Source organism: Delphinus delphis, chromosome 3 (genome assembly GCF_949987515.2).
Source record: "Delphinus delphis chromosome 3, mDelDel1.2, whole genome shotgun sequence".
NCBI classification, from domain to species: Eukaryota; Metazoa; Chordata; class Mammalia; order Artiodactyla; family Delphinidae; genus Delphinus; species Delphinus delphis.
The window spans coordinates 57942953-57960087 of record NC_082685.1 but is presented as its reverse complement, the minus strand read 5'-3'; the positions used below and the strand labels follow the sequence as shown (position 1 = coordinate 57960087).

At 39.8% G+C, this 17135-nt stretch overlaps 1 protein-coding gene across 1 annotated transcript in view; it reads right to left on the bottom strand.

Annotated features, from left to right (window-relative positions):
- Positions 1 to 1615: 1615 nt before the first annotated feature.
- The window catches only part of ETF1 (eukaryotic translation termination factor 1), a 28198-nt gene continuing 12678 nt past the window's right edge, over positions 1616 to 17135 (bottom strand). The window contains exons 3-11 of the mRNA XM_060008765.1: positions 11192 to 11367; positions 10676 to 10815; positions 7810 to 7948; positions 7292 to 7482; positions 6321 to 6450; positions 5628 to 5783; positions 5156 to 5220; positions 4202 to 4349; positions 1616 to 3920 (exon numbers count right to left, since the gene is read on the bottom strand). Of these exons, the coding sequence (XP_059864748.1) occupies positions 3838 to 3920; positions 4202 to 4349; positions 5156 to 5220; positions 5628 to 5783; positions 6321 to 6450; positions 7292 to 7482; positions 7810 to 7948; positions 10676 to 10815; positions 11192 to 11367 (1228 nt within the window). The 3' untranslated portion in view covers positions 1616 to 3837. The remainder of the gene's footprint in view (positions 3921 to 4201; positions 4350 to 5155; positions 5221 to 5627; positions 5784 to 6320; positions 6451 to 7291; positions 7483 to 7809; positions 7949 to 10675; positions 10816 to 11191; positions 11368 to 17135) is intronic.

The window sequence follows — 17135 nt, the reverse complement described above, 5'->3', positions numbered from 1 at the left end:
GCTCTTAACTGAACCCAAGGATGAGCTTGCCAAGCAATTTCAGACTCTACCTGAAGCAGAGTTCCCAGATACGTTTGAAGCTTATTGTCAGAGAACCCTGGAGATAAATGGTTTTCACCTATACTTCTAGTGCCAGTTATTCAGCCATACCCTTAATAACTTTGGCAACCATTGCTTCCACACTTCTTGGCTGGTCAGTTCCTATGTCCCTGGGAGGCACAGTCCTATCAGGGTGAGACTTGGCAGGCAGGAGTCTCAGCAGGCGCTCACTCAAATTGGCAACAAGGGAGAAGCTGGCATGAAGCTTAAATTCCACCTTGAATACACTGTGCCTGTCTGGGAGCACCATGGCATGAGAACTGGAGCTGGAGAACAAAAGATGGCAAGTGCTGCAGGCCCAGACAGGCAAGCACAACAGCCCACATAATCGGCACTACTGTGCTGCCTTCTAACTTTTGATTTCAAACAGCAGCTAGGAATGCATTAGGAGAAAAAACTGTACCTCCACCATGCATGGGGCATGTCTGCCCCTTCCCATAGGGTGATTGGGTTTTATCAAGGCTATCATCTAAATCAGATAAGAAACTGGGCAAAAGTATGCTGAAAAAGCAAAGTGACACAATAGGTTCCCTTACTGGTCAATTTTGTTAAAAACATTGACTTCTTAAATTTGGAGAAATTAAATCACATACCACCTTGATACTTCAACTAGGCTTCCTAAGCTACCAAATAGAAGCTCTAAGTACCTCCACTTTTGGAAAAACAAATGAAACAAAAATCCTCTTCTGGGCTTCCCTGGTGGCGCAGTGGTTGAGAGTCCGCCTGCCGATGCGGGGGACACGGGTTCATGCCCCGGTCCGGGAAGATCTCACATGGCGCGGAGCGGCTAGGCCTGTGAGCCATGGCCGCTGAGCCTGCACGTCCGGAGCCTGTGCTCTGCAACGGGAGAGGCCACAGCGGTGAGAGGCCCGCGCACTGCAAAAAAAAAAAAAAACTTCTTGTTTTGATACAGCCTAGAAGCCCTGCTCCGCTGAGCCAGCCTCTGACTTGCTCTTAAATGAGGTTATTGCTCTCCTACCCCGTGCCAGGTATGCAAGATCAAGGTGGGGAGGCTTAGTTTCTGCTCTTCCATCTGGACCATTCTATTGACTCAAACGCAAGCAGATGTAGAAAGAGAATCAACTTTGGAATTAGGCCTGGGATAAAATTTGGCTTCACCACTAAAGAGCTGCTACTTAACCTCTTCTGGCCTGTCTTATAAAATGGGAAGCACCATCTACCTCCATGGAATGTTGAGGTAACATGGCATAACACCTTTTCCTAAAAAAGGGCAAGTTTCCCTTGGGCATGCATGTAGAATAGAGTAAGATACAAATTCGTTTGGCCCTAGCAACTGGAACCTCTTTTCTCTGGTGTTAACGCTGGGATCATGACCTCAGATACCCTTTGCATATACCCTTCTATAGGCAAATGTAGCCAAAGACAACTAAATCTAAGGCTGAAAAGTTAGTAACTATGATGAAACTGACATGTGCCTTAGAGAGCTCACTCACTGTTCTCCTCGGTTTAGACCTTTCTTAGGAACAGTCCTAAAGAATCTCAAGCACACAAAGCATATTCTTAAATATGGTTTAATACTCTTCTCCATTTCTGTACATCACAACACCAAGATTTTGCTGCTTAGGATCTCTCCGTAGAGGCTATAGAGAATGCAAAGGCTACGGTTTTCACCCCCTCTTATTTATGTGTTTGTATGTGTAAGTGTAATACATATCAGTATATATTGATACACACATCAATATATAATGCAATATATATCACCAAAGAGAACACATTGATTAAAGAAATACAAAAATTTGGCATCATTTCCAAACTTAAATAGTAAAAATAAAAACTACAAAAGGAGCTGCATACCCTAAATGTATCATGTGAAACAACAAGCATATTCAAAAATGTAAATTTACATCCAATTTCTCTGGTCTTGTCATATCACATTAGACCCATTTACAATGGCAAAACCCTAAGGTACTGCTGTGAAGAGAGCATGTTTGCTCGCTCTTGGGTGTTCTGCAAACAAACAGCAGAGCCCAAAGCAAAAGCCTGCTCCGGTGAAGCCTCCCGCGTTGGTGAATACCAAAGAATTGACTCTTCTCACTGGGGGTTGAGACATCAGGTTATACATAGACAGTCATTTGGACCTCAGAGTACAGTGTGAGAACCAGAAGCTTTACATTTAAGACATACTCCCTTCATTCAAGTGAAACAGGATTATTGGAACGATAGGCAGGTCTGTAACCTGGGAACAAGGAGCTGGTTCAGACCAATAAAGCTACGAGTGACTGAGTCAAGTCAGTGAAGAACAGCAGTCAGGCACTAAAGTGTTAAAAGTACCCAATTTGAAAACCAAATGCACCCCACTACCCTAGCAGTGTGGGGTGATACCAATTGACTTTTAAAACCTTTGGTCCTTCAAAGTCCATTTGGTATACTTTTTTTCCATTGCTACCACTGGGCACGTCCTATACACTTTGTTCACTGTCACCACCTCAGGCACGCCATGACCTTGCATGTCAGCTGGGGTCAAGTCCGATTTACAGCCCAGCTGTGAAGCATAAGCTTCAGGTTTTCAGGCCCACTTTTGGATCCAACGTGGTTAAGTCCTTGGTGCCAAAAGCTGTGTCCCATCCCTTCCCATCCCTGCCCTTCCCACCCTCCTCCCATAATTTCTCCTATGAGAGGTGCTTGTAAGTCCCATATTTGAAACAGATGCTCCAACCCCACCAGGTCAGGGGTTTACAATTACATGCACAGTCATACATGTCTTGTCTGTTGTTCCTGTGAAAACCTTGCAGTTCATTTTTAAAAAATCAAAACAATATAATCTCATGCCATCCAACACAAGGAAAACATGACCACCTCCCTTTTGCCAAGGACAGACCCAAGCAAAATAAAATATTCTTTAAATTTCTTTGCTTCCACTTAAATTGCATGTTTTATTTCTCCCAATCCCAGCAATAGCACAGAAGCCCCATCATATCCATCCCAAACTGGTTTCTAGTATGCAAGATTATGCAAACCCTTGTCAAAGCAATTGATGCTAAGGACTCCCAAACCCCGGGCACAAATGTGCCTGCAAAACAGATGGAAGGAAACAGAGCACTGGCCCAAATGCTTCATGTGTCAGTTTATCTTTGCAATGCAATCTGCATTCTTGAAACTGACAGTCTGGAGGGGAGGGGTAGTGTGAGGGAGTGAAGTTGAAACTGCCTCCTATTAGCTCACCCTTTCAACATTAAACAGAGACCAAGAGAGAAATGGTTCCAACATTTCACCACATATATTTCTTCTTATGCAGTCTAAGCTGAGAATGCCATGTAAATGGGTCACTGCGAAATGCAGCAATTTAATTTTTCTCCAATCAAAATAAGAAACAAACCAGTAGGATCTCATTTCTATTAACTTTTGAAGGTTTACAGCAGTTAAAGTATTTTGCTTCTATGTATGAAGGTTAAAAAAATCTTTTTTTTCCCATAAAATACAAGAGCAACCAATTTCACCATCAAGTAAAAGTAAAAACTGGGATTCTTTTTTAAATTAGTCCAAAGTGGCATTTAGGAACTTAGTTGTAGGCTGCTGCGCTGACACCATGACAAACCAAAGTGTAGGGTTGGGTCTGGTTTTTGTTTCGGTTTTCTTTTCAATATCCAATGCTCATGGACTAAGTTCTGGAAATGTTCCAATTGTAAGGCAGGGATCTGTTTGGATTCCACCACGGGTATGCTCCTTGGGTTGGATGCTGGAGGGTGAGGCACGTTTTGCCGGACCCATGTCGACTACCTAGTAGTCATCAAGGTCAAAAAATTCATCATCTCCTCCTTGGTATTCCATTCCCTGGAAATCTACTCGGTACCGCAAGATACCTGGGGAAACAAACAAACAGTCAATAGCTGTGGTTCACAGAACTGGGGGGTGGGGAGCACGTTCACTCTATTAAGGGAAGCCCCATCCCCTTGCAGAATTATAGAAAGCAAAGAGATGATAAAAAGTGGTCCCAACCAAGGAACCTGCACATGCACTGCCTCAATCCCTTGCTTCAGTGGATGATGAGCACACCTCACCTGAAGTTAACGTTATTTTGGGATAGCCAGGAAAAGGCTGTGGCCTGAGACCCTGGCTATTAGTTTTCTGATTTGCTACTCACCTCCAATTCCACCAAATCCTTTCACAAACTGGGATCCTTCTTGTGACTTATCTGTGACAATTTCCAATGTAGCTCCAAATTTTTTATAGTTGTTAGCAAACCACTCCAGCAAGGGCATGCTCTCAATCAGCTCATGTTCTTGTCCTGTCTGCAGGGGCAGCCACGAGATACAGAAACAATGGGATTAGGATATATCAAGACAGGAACGCTTGCTCCCTTGCCTGCCAACATTCTCCTTGTCCCTGTCATATCTATGTATGTGAAACTGTGAGTGAATTATGGTTTCTGGTGATATAATTGCAACAGCACAGAAATTCTGATTACTTCAAACAACATTCTTCCCCAGGCTCTAGCCTCAATAAGGAAATGTTAACACACTTGGCAGTTTTTCAGCTTATGGTTCCTCCTGTTGTCTCTAGAAGTCAGGCTGTTATAAAGTGTCTCTAGGCAGCACTCATTCAACAGCCAAGAAGAGACACGCCAGAACTGCTTTTTGGAGCAGCCTTGTAAAAACCAAAGTCCTTCAACTCAGAACTTGAAGAAGCTACCAATTAAAAGGGACCTGTGCTGAGCAGGTAACACTTGAAGCTGTGGTGATGCAGTTAGGCCAAACCTGTAGAAGCTGCTTTAGTAGAAGAGCTGGTAAAGTAAATGAAGAAAGCAGCACAGACTTCACAGTGCAGGAGAGGAACTATTTAATTAATCTTCCTCTCAAACATTTTTCAAGTATGAGAATGTTTTCTTTAAAAATAAGGAACCAGGGTAACCATGACCTGGCCTCCTTCTTTGGAATCAGATCAGTATGTGGCATACCGGAGCTGACCACCTCCCGGTACTCCCCACTGCCAGCAAGTACGAGGTTTGGTTTTCCAAGGCTGATGCTACTCTGTGCTGCCAGGGCTCTAACATATGGATTTATGTTTCCTTGTGTGTATCACCAAACCAATCACATACCTCTTTGTCTGTAAAATGAGATTTATCCTTCTCTTGTTCTGGAGTTAGATAGAGAATTTTCTCCTCTGCAGCATTGGGGAAAAAAGAATGTGTTAACCCGCTTCTCATACTAACAGGTTTAAGTTCCATGAGATGAATCAGGTTAGATGAAAGAGCTCCTGAACGCATTCTAGCAACCTTCTTTTCATAAGAACATTAGTCAGCATGCAATGAATGAATGTCTACCAGGTACACTGCTCCTATCATAAGGAAACACCAAAGATATTTAAGATATAGCCCTTGTCCTCAAAATATTTAACAATCTTAGGTAGACATTTATCAGTTCAATTGGATACAGACTGAAAGACTGGGAAACACGGTATAGATCTGCCTTTTCATTGCTCCTGAAATCAGCCACCTTTCCCAAGTCTCCCTCCCAGGCTTCTTGAATACACAGGTCAGTCATAGTCATCTTATTTTCTAATTCTCATACCTTCTGTGCCTTGGCAATGAAGAACATATCTCATTATATCCAGATTTTCATAGACTATTAGAATCTCTACAGCTCCCATTTCTAAAGCCTTTAGTGTATCTTCAACTCCAAAACAGTACTTGCCCGTGTCCTGGCTGATTTCATCAAAGTATCGCCCTGTGGTTAGGGACAGGTCATTAAGAACATATATTAAGGTTTCTTTTGTAGATACAGACCTTCTTACTCAAAATCAGGAAGAGAAAAAAGTCAACTTAAAAATGAGTAAGTGCCAAATGTCAGTGAAAAATCACACTACTAGTTGAGGCTCCAGAAAATGACTCTGAAGAGGTAACAGTTGGGCCAAATACACAATCATTTGGAAATGTGTGTCAAATTAGAAACATAGCCAAACAATGGCCCCATTAATTTTTAATTTGAGCTCTCTATTCATCACTCTTATTACAAAGGATAATTAATATGGGAACTCTAACTGAAGTTTGGTTCCTATTGCCAAAAACAGTAAAAACAGTAGAAAAACAAACACATTTATTAGACTTAACAACTAAAGAAAGATTAATGATTCCACTGAAGAGGACTTAAAATGCTAAATCTTCCTTTTACCTTTTCAGTGTTTTGTTTCGTACATATAATCATATACATACACATATACATACAAAAACATTTCACAGTAAGTAAATTGCATTTCACTGATACCTATTAACTTCTTCTCTTGAATGAACTTCACGTTGGAGAGGACTTCAGTAGATAACTCAATAGCTTGGTTGAATCCATTTTCACCACCATAAGATATATCAACTAATTTTAAAACTTTTGATTGCAACCTCTGACACAATTAAAAAAAATTTAAAAAGCACATCATTAGTACTTCAGAACACCCTTAACAAGACCCATTACCTTTTAATGACATGCAAAACTAGCAACACGATCAGTGAAGCCTCAAGAGGAGGGGAAAGAGCCCAATTTACTCATGAATAGGTCTCACTGAAGAACACTGCCAGGATAAACTTCTTAGCCAATGATATAACACATTCTATCAGACCTATAAAAGCCTAACTCATTAAACACAAACAAAACAAAGTGTCTTGTGGAGGAAAGGAGGAACTATTGGTTCCTGCTATATAAGGTGGTAGAGTATATAAGACAGCTTCTTTAGTGAGCCTTCTACTGTAATGCTACTACCCCACACCAGAAGAACACCTTGGGAATGTGTTATGCCCAGCCCAAGTCATAAACCAATAGAGCTTTCTGGATTAAACGCTTTAGGCTTAATCAGCTCCGTCATATTGCTGAGAGGTTCACTGCTTTACTTACCTCCAGGAATAAGTCCGAAAAAGACAGGAAAAACCAGTCCTAGTTTCTTTGAAATCAAACTCCATTTTAAAGCCAATTATGGCAACCCACTAAAAGCAGGGGCCAACATAGGGTCCAGAAAGATACTATCCAAAAAATGGCTGATTTCAAAAGAAAAAAAGTCCAGAAAGACATGGGGGAATATCTCCTAATATTCCTAATAATACACATGGAATTTTGTCCACTCAGAGCTAGGTTTTTAACACAGAATTTTTCACTGTAAAAGTAAAAAAGATGTGCATGTCCCAGCACTCAGAGAACTCAACTACTCTCACCTAGAAACTTACATAAAGGAGCATCTACTTCTCACTTACCTGATCAAACATATCAGATTGACTTAGTTCAGTTTTAAAGTCAGCTGATCCAGCTAAAACAAGACCAGCCACATTCACTTTGTCCCCAGAAATAAACAGCTGCACAGCAGTCTCAGCTACTTTCCGAACATAGTTATGTCGCTTTTCCATTCTTAAACGGGCAAAACGCAAGGCTGACTGACCTCCTCTACCTTTGACAAAGAAAAGTAGTGAGAGAAAAAGTCAATTATTAAAAAGTACAAAATGCCTTGCTAATTAAAAAGTAACTATATAATCATGCTATTCCCCAAGGAAAGGAGAAAGAGGAAAATCACTATTCCCTTAACTTAAATGTTTGGTATAAGCTATTACTGGCTTTCACAGAGTGACCACTAATTCTCTAGTCAAAAGAGCCACAAGCACCAACAAGTCATTGCATGATGCTTCTCCCATCATCTGGATTTACTTTCCCCTATTATACAATTTGCTTCTTTAATCAGACACAAAGGAAAGGTGCTCATGTTCTCTTCCTAGATTACCATGTTTCTTTGGGAGATCCACGGTGAATTTGTGCAGAACTTCTCTTGTATTTCCTTGGAGTGTGCCAAAAAGTGCACCACTACCATCTATTACAATGAAGCCAAACTTGCTATCATCTGAAAGTAGTGCTGTAAGAGCCTGAAAAGCAAACACAGGTACCACACAATAAACCTCAAAGCTTTGCTAAAGTCAAGACAAAAATCCAAAAGGACATATACAAGCCCTCTCCACTCACTTGTATGAGTACTACAGAAAAACCATTTCATGGAGTAATTTATAGACTTCAGCTATAAATATGTAACTCACATGGACAAATTTGAACCAGATTCAGGAGAAAACCAACAATATCAATGTGAAGCCTTTTTACAAAGCTGACCTAGGCACAGGAATGCAAAACTAATAGAGTTACAGGGCTCAAATTCTTCCTAGGTCCTTGATTTTAGACTGATGATGGTCTAGGGAACATAACATTCAAAGTCTAACCTCCAAAAGTTGACTTTCTGTTACCATTAATAACCCCAGCATTAATAGGCGGTATTCACTATGGCAAATAAGAGTATCTTGTAAATCAACTGTAGAGTAGTACTCACTGAGTACAAAACCCAGAAACAGTCTATAAAAAGATCTAATTTTTAAATGTTTCATTTAACTATGTCTTGAGTATCATTAATGATATCAGGATCTAAAACTCAATTTTATATTGAAGGTACTACAGGTAATAATTCTGAATTTTTATGGGGGAAAATCCTCCTTCTGGGTTAGCATTATATCACTGTATTTCTGCCTCCTGAAAGAGAAAATATTTAAATAGTCCTGGGACCCATACAGATGGGCAAGACTTTCCATGATGGAGTTTAAATTCTATAGACTTGGTGGATGACTAATTACTAGGTGGCAGCCTCTTTAGCACTAATTATTACCCAAACCATTTAACTGAGGAAGAAAATACCTCCTTCAGGAATTGACTGGAAAGCAGATTAATCACTAAGAATCACCCTTTTACCAAAGCACGCCCGATAATTAGCATTAAGACATGAATATTGGGCTTCCCTGGTGGCGCAGTGGTTAAGAATCTGCCTGCCAATGCAGAGGAACACAGATTCGAGCCCTGGTCTGGGAAGATCCCACATGCTGCGGAGCAACTAAGCCTGTGTGCCACAACTACTGAGCTTGCGAGCCACAACTACTTAAGCCTGCGCACCTAGAGCCCGTGCTCCACAACAAGAGAAGCCACTGCAATGAGAGGCTCGCACACCACGACGAAGAGTAGCCCCCGCTCGCTGCAACTAGAGAAAGCCCGTGCACAGCAGTGAAGACCCAACACAGCCAAAAATAAATAAATTAATAAAACAAAACAAAAATTAAATAAAACAAAGTGTTGGCGGATATTAAAAAAAAGAAGACATGAATATTGCCCATGTTAAAAATTTTGCCTTATCCCAATAACCTCTGATACGCAGCTTGATTAATTTAGGTTTTTAACAAGCCTGCTCATCAGGGAATAGACTTATCCCTCATAAGAATGTATAAATATCCCGATTAAACACGACATAAGTTGTATTGTTCAGTATGCCACATTCGTATGTAGTTATTGACATACACGTTAAAGCCAAGATAAAGCTAGCACGATGAAATGGTGTCTTGGAAGAGGAGTTAAGGTTTAGAAAAACCAATGAAGCTAACTTAGTAAGCTAAAACTAGGTAACATGAGTACCAGGTACTATTTAAATCAACAAGATTTAAAATCTGCTTTCATCAAACCAGACAACAGTTAAGTTGGAGAGGGTGGCAAAGAGCTTCTCCAATAAAGCTTTTGCCAGAAGGAGGCTGTGTTAGCCAAGAGAAAATCAGTCTCCACCATCTATGCAACCGCTCAAGATCTGACTGGAACTGAACTTCCTGTCAAGTTAGCAAAATCATCCATTGTAAACTGTGTCGACAAATGTCAATTCTAATTCCACTGTAGAGGTTTTCCCCTAGGTCGATGAAAGGCAAGAGACTGAACTAGGAGCCAGCTGTGAATTCCTGATTGTTCTACTGTTGACTGATTTAGGTCACTCTAATGAGTTTTCCTTTCCACCCTTAATGTTCATCATATTATGGCAGCTCTGTCACTCAAAAGTTTTATAGGGGGCGGGGGAAGCTCTTATGGACCTGCTAATAAAGATTTTACAATCTGTGAGCTGAAAACTAAGCGAGAAATGTAGAGAAGTATCATGGATACATAGGGAGACATGGAGATCAGGTAACCAATTATTTCTTTGCTTCTAATTAGTTCTTCAAACCCAGCTTAGCACTTTCCTCAAACATGCTGAATGATCATATCATTCAGTGCCATAATAATTAAAAAAAAATAAAAGCCAGCCTTGTAAAATGGCACAATTAAAACAGACTGGCAATTCCTGAAATGGTTAAACAGTTACCATATGACCCAGAAATTTCACTCCTAGGTATATACCTGCCCCCAATGAAAACATATGGACATACAAAAACTTGTATGTTCAAAGCAGTATTATTCATAACAAACAGTGGAAACAACATATTCATCAAATGATGTTAAATAAGTAAAATGTGGCAAATATTATTTGGTAATAAAAAGGAATGAAGCAAAATACATGCCACAACATGGATGAACCTTGAAAACATGCTAAGTGAAAGAAGCTAGGCACAAAAGGCCACCCATTCTATCATTCCATTTATATTGAAATGCCCAGCACAAGCAAATCCACAGAGAGAAAATAGATTAGGGGTAGCCTAGAGCTGAGAGATCTTGGGGTGTGGGGGTAGGGAGGGAGGACTGGGAATGACTGCTAATGGGTATGGGGTTTCTTTCCGGGTAATGAAAATATTCGATGAACTTCTTACCTCTGTATGGAATTTGTTGTCACACAAATACAATGAAGTATTAATTGGTTTGAAAGGTTCAAAGTCAATGTTGACTTTCTTTTCTTTTCCTTCTTCTGTTACAATTGTACCACAGTAAACAACCAGGCCATTTGGAGGTACTGCAAAGAACACAAACAATTTCTCTACTTATATCCACAGCTAATTTTCCTCAATTAATAGAAAATGTTCCCACAGCCTGTTGTTCCTGCCCCTCATAATTTAAATAAAGTGGAAATATCTGTAAATCTCTCAGGCAGATTTCTCTCCCTAATTGTGAAACTTGAGATGTTTTAAAAAGGAGGATTTATTATTTTAAGTACAGTGAATACTACTTAACTTTCAAAAAATAACTTAGGGGGAAAAAAAAAGACCAAAGGGACAATGCTTATGGCTGGGTGAAGAAAACACTAGTGACCGAAAGCATCATGGCAGGATCAAAGTGGAAAATACAACCAAGACAAAGTAGAGGACGTAAATGATCAAGCTCCAGATTACCTTTGTTATAAAGTTTGAGTCTTTGTTGTACAGATGTAATGGCTCCCAGGACTGAAAGGCGGTTTACTCGTGACTTAATGTTAGATGCAGTTCCAAACTCATCTGCTAACATTTTTGCCACTCGTGAAATCTGGTCTTTGGGAGGAATGATCAATGATATCATGCTTGTGCCATTGCTGTCGAAGAAAGTATAGCATTAGAGGTTTAAGTACCATATAAGTAAAGAGTTACCATTAATAAAGGGAGTTAAAAGTGAGACGCCCCTAAAATAGTAGAAATAAATCACTCTCAAGGTGACCATGAAGGTAGGGGCTACACCACTGTAATCAAAGTATACCCAGAGCTAGGAATTGTGTTCAGAATACGGTAGGTGCTCCAAAAACAAACATATATAGAATAATGGAACAGAATCGAGAGCCCAGAAATAAACCCACACACGCCTACAGTCAATCTTTGACAAAGAGGCAAGAATATACAACAGAGAAAAGACAGTCTCTTCAGCAAGTGGTGCTGGGAAAGCTGGGCAGCCGCCTGTAAATCAATGAAGTTAGAACACCCCCTCACACCATACACAAAAATAAACTCAAGATGCTTAAAGACTTAAATACAAGACATGACACCACAGAGCTCCTAGAAGAGAACATAAGACAAAACATTTTCAGACATAAATCATACCAGTGTTTTCTTAGGTCAGTCTCCCAAGGCAATAGAAATAAAAGCAAAAATAAACAAATGGGACCTAATCAAACTTGTAAACTTTTGCACAGCAAAGAAACCATAAAGAAAACAAAGAGACAACCAACTGAATGCAAGAAAATATTTGCAAACGATGAGACTGACAAGGGCTTAATTTCCAAAGTATACAAACAGCTCATACAACTCAATAACAAAAAACAAACAACCCAATCAAAAAATGGGCAGAAGACCTAAATAGACATTTCATGAAAAGATGCTCAACATTGCTAATTATCAGAGAAATGCACATCAAAACTACAATGAGGTATCACCTCACAACAGTAAGAATGGCTATCATCAAAAAGTTTACAAATAACAAATGGTAGAAAGGGTGTAGAGAAAAGGGAACCCTCCCTACACTGTTGGTGGGAATGTAAAATGGTGCAGCCACTATGGAAAGCAGTATGGAGGTTCCTTAAAAAACTAAAAATATAACTACCATATGATCCAGCAATCCCACTCCTGGGCACATACCCAGAGAAAACTTGAAAATTTGAAACGATACATGCACCCCAATGTTCACAGCAGCACTATTTACAATAACCAAGACATGGAAGCAACCTAAATGTCCATCGAGAGATGAATGGATGAAGATGTGGTAAACACACACACACATGAATACTACTCAGCCATAAAAAAGAAAAATAATGCTATCTGCAGCAAAATGGATGGACCTAGAGACTATCATACTAAGTGAAATCAGAGACAAATACCATATGATATCACTTACATGTGGAATCTAAAAATATGACACAAATGAACTTATTTACAAAACAGAAACAGACTCACAGACGTAGAAAACAAACTTATGGTTACCAAAGGAGAAAGCGGGTGGGGGAGGGATAAATTAGGAGTTTGGGATTAGCAAATACAAACTAATATATATATAAAATAAACAACAAGGTCCCATTGTATAGCACAGGCAACTATATTCAATATCCTGTAATAAACCATAATGGAAAAGAATATGAAAAATATGTATTATAACTGAATCACTCTGCTGTACACCAGTTTGATTTACAATCAACTGTACTTCAATTAAAAAAAAGAATATGGTAGGTGCTCAAATATTTGAATGAATATTAGTTATGTAATATGTAAAGAAGTAAGGCACTTTAAGGGGTTCTTGGGAAACACCTCATTCCCCAAGGAATGAAGAGAGAAGCTTTGATAAGGGTGTGACAACAGGCTGGAGTTTGACCTTGAGTCTATGGCAGAGGCTTGGAATCTGGTGGTTTCTTCAGAGGATGATGCCATCATAGGATGGTGCAACAAATCTTTCCAAAGTCTAGATGAAATACCAATTTAATATCCTGGTCCCTCCCTTTAAAATTCCTGGTGGTCCAGTGGTAAAGAATCCGCCTTCCAGTGCAGGGAACGTGGGTTCGATCCCTGGTCGGGGAACTAAGACCCACATGCTGCAGGGCAACTAAGCTGTGCACCACAACTACTGAGCTCGGGCGCCTCAACGAAAGAGCTGGCGTGCCGCAAAACTACAGAGCCCACGCGGCACTAGAGAAAGGAAAAAAAATCCACACACCACAACAAGAGAGAAGCCCGTGCGCCAGAAGGAAGAGCCCACACCACAAAGATCCCGCATGCCACAACTAAGACCTTACGCAGCCAAAAAAATAAATATTAAAAATAAATAAAATTCCAGGCTCACCACGAAAATTTATAATCACTAATTTAGCACCCTAAGTATCCTTATAATGGGAAACGAGAGCCTTGTATTCACAGTGTCATACACACACCTCTCTCTCTAAATAAATGTATCTCTAAATATATTTTACATATTAATCACTTTTGAGTTTGATTAAAAAGAGCAATGCACTGAAAGTCTGATCAACTCTGGGTACTCAAGCAAATTCAAGTTTCTGCAACTAAAAACCAGGACTAAACCCTGACCTATGGAGGACACCCCCAAGGCCTTGTCACATGGGAGGTCCCTTATGAGCAGCCACCAGCCTCACTCTTACCTTAATACTGATGCCAGCAACATATCTTTTTTACCTGGGCATTTTCAAGATACTTAGTAGCACCACCAGTTAAGAAATACCTCATTTCAATATTCCTAGTTCTCCTTGAAGCAAACATAAAACTACATTATCGGGCTTCCCTGGTGGCACAGTGGTTAAAAATCCGCCTGCCAATGCAGGGGACACGGGTTGAGCCCTTGTCTGGCAAGATCCCTCATGCCACGGAGCAACTAAGCCCGTGAGCCACAACTACTGAGCCCACGTGCCTAGAGCCCGTGCTCCACAACGAGAACCCACTGCAATGAGAAGCCGGCACACCGTAAAGAAGAGGAGCGCCCGCTTGCCACAGCTACAGAAAGCCCATGCGCAACAACGAAGACCCAATGCAGCCAAAAATAAATCAATTAAAACAATCCTATGATAAACCATAATGAAGAGTATAAAAGAAAGAATGTATATATGTATAACTGATCACTTTGCTGTAAAGCAGAGATTAACACAACAATCAACTATACTTCAATAAAAATAAATAAGTAAATAAACAAATTGAGACAATTTATATTTTGAAGGCAAAAGCTGATTTGATACGAGCCAAAGCATGTTAAGTAATGTGATTATCATTTTACAGACTGTTTCTACATGATACTTAATGAGTCTGTAGGAAACTTACTTCCTGAGACTCTTATAGATCATGCCCCTAAAGGCTATGACAAGTTTAATCATTACAAGTATTAGTGTCATAATGAAATGGGTGGCGGCTTTCTTTAGATAAACTGGGAAGACTGACAGAAACACCTAAATTTTCCCCTAATCACCGAGTGTGTAATCTCACATATCCAGTGTCTGGTGGAAGTTGGCAAGAAAAAGAAATTAGAAAGATGGGTACAGCGTTAAGTCAAATGGGCTTATGTGCCAAGTGGCGTAACAAAGAAGGGAAGAGACAGTGAGGGGAACAACATCAAGAAGTGGAGAAAACCCCTAATATTAGCTTTATAACTATAGTTGTTTAAAATCTGGAAGTGTCTGGAAACTACCTTTCTAGAGTAAAATTAACTTCACAAATGTGCACCTTGGTACCAGCATTGGAAAGGTACCTCACTTACACAAGACCCTGCCCTTTGAAAGTTTTCTCCTAGTGGTAAATTCCACAAGTCCCTTAGTCAGACAAGTTTTCTTTATAGAAGGAGACAAGCTGGCTATCAAGCTCTTCCACTATCAAAATGGTTGCTCTCAGATTGTCAGCTAATGTTCCGTCTCCAAAACCGGCACTGTTTCTGTTGGGGTATCTACTCCAAATCTAGAAGGCTGGTTCACAACCTTTGTGATACTTCCCCCAATGAACTACAAGTCGATTAACAGTACATGGTAAAGTATGGTGTGTGCTCTGCTGCCACCCCTTGGATAGCGGAGCAAATATTCTAGCCAAACCAGAGAATCAAACAAATTTATGATAAGCAGCTTTAGTTGTTACCACAAACACAAGGAAAATGATCATTAAAAAAAGCTGCTTCCAAGATACACTTCATATAAGATAAAGCATATCCACACACCACACCTGACCCATAGTTATTTCTTCACCTATATAAATGTATATCTACTTCCATTATTTAAATCACCTAAAACTTCAAATACAGTACTGACAAACCAGACTGATTCGGAACAATCCCTTGCTCATGCACACACACATTTACACTAAGTCAGATGTATCGCTCTCAGACAATTCTACCTGTGGCCGTGTTCCAGTTTCTGAATTAGACAGAAAAAGAATTCTCAAATGAAACAAACTGGTATCTTCTATTACAAAAAAAGAAAAATGATCTTTACAGTCAGTGAGTATGCTCTGGGTCCTATTTTTCAGCTATCAAATGTAACAAACTGCTTTACTTCCAATATTTATCTTGCTAGGTTCCTGAAGAGGAATTTCCAAAAAACTTTTTGATAATTCTGTCTGGAGTTCTGCCAAATCTTATAGGCCAAAGAGGAAAAAAGGAGTTTGCTTTATCTAGGAGGGGCTGGAAAAATTGGGCAAGTAAATTTAACTTTAAACTTGTTCTAGATTGTAGGTGCCACCTGTATATTATGAAAATACACAAGACAGGGAAAAAAGAAGACAGGTTAAATTGCAATATGGGCTTCACTGGCTTGTATTTGTTTTCAGATGAATAATTCTCAAAAGAGCGTATTTCTCTACCCTGGGGCTTTTGGAATCTTTAGGGACCAAGGGAGTTAGTTACTTCTCAAAAGAAGGGCTCAGTTTTAAAAAGCTCATGTGCTCTGATTTACAGAATAGTTTCCTAGGAGATGGAACGAGCAAAGAGGCAGTAAGTAGGAAACGTAATGAGAAGGGGCTCCAAGGATAGCAGGGGTGAAGGCTCAGAGCTCAGGAAGCTAATGTGCACCAAACCCCAAAGGATGTAAAGTTTGAGGCTAAAAAGGATGTTGGGATAAATTAACTGAGTGAACCCAAAATGCCTAAAGGAAATCCCTAAAGCAAGATAATCAGGTGGAGGACAAAGGAATGACCTTAAGATAAGCAGCTATTTACTTTCCACTGCAGATAGGTTAAGAAGATAAGCATCCATTAAGCAACCTCACTGTATAGCACCAGAGGTGGGCAACCTTGCACTCACATCCATTTAACATCCTAGAGAGGACAAAGTGGTAGAGACACCTAAGAACAGAATCTTGTTATAGGATTCCACTTAAAAAAAATGGTTTGGAAGTATAGCTTGCCAAAAAATTTTGTTTGGTAGATTTCTACCAAGTTGCTAAATCTGAAACACTACTTGAAAGTTAGTCTTGGCTTCTTACTCATTTTGAATTTTGACTAATGTTTAAAAAAATTACCTTTCACTAGTTTCCCCTTGTGCCTCTCCCTACCCAGTCTGGGGGAAACCTTATGTTTTTGAATTCATCTGACACCTGACTGGGGATGAGGAAACAAGGATTATTTAAATGGCTGGCTTTTACTTTAGAAATTTAAAGGCCACATTATAATCTCTGATGTTTTGTATGTTGGGTTTGATACAGAAAATTAAAGTTTTTCCAGGAATTTCCTGGCAGTCCAGTGGCTAGGACTCTGCATTTCCACTGCAGGGACCATGGGTTCTATCCCTGGTCAGGGAACTAAGATCCTGCACGCTGCACCATGTGACCAAAACTAAATAAATAAATAAAAATTTTTAAAATGAAAAAAAAAAAGGGAGGCTTCTGGTTTTAAAAAATAAATT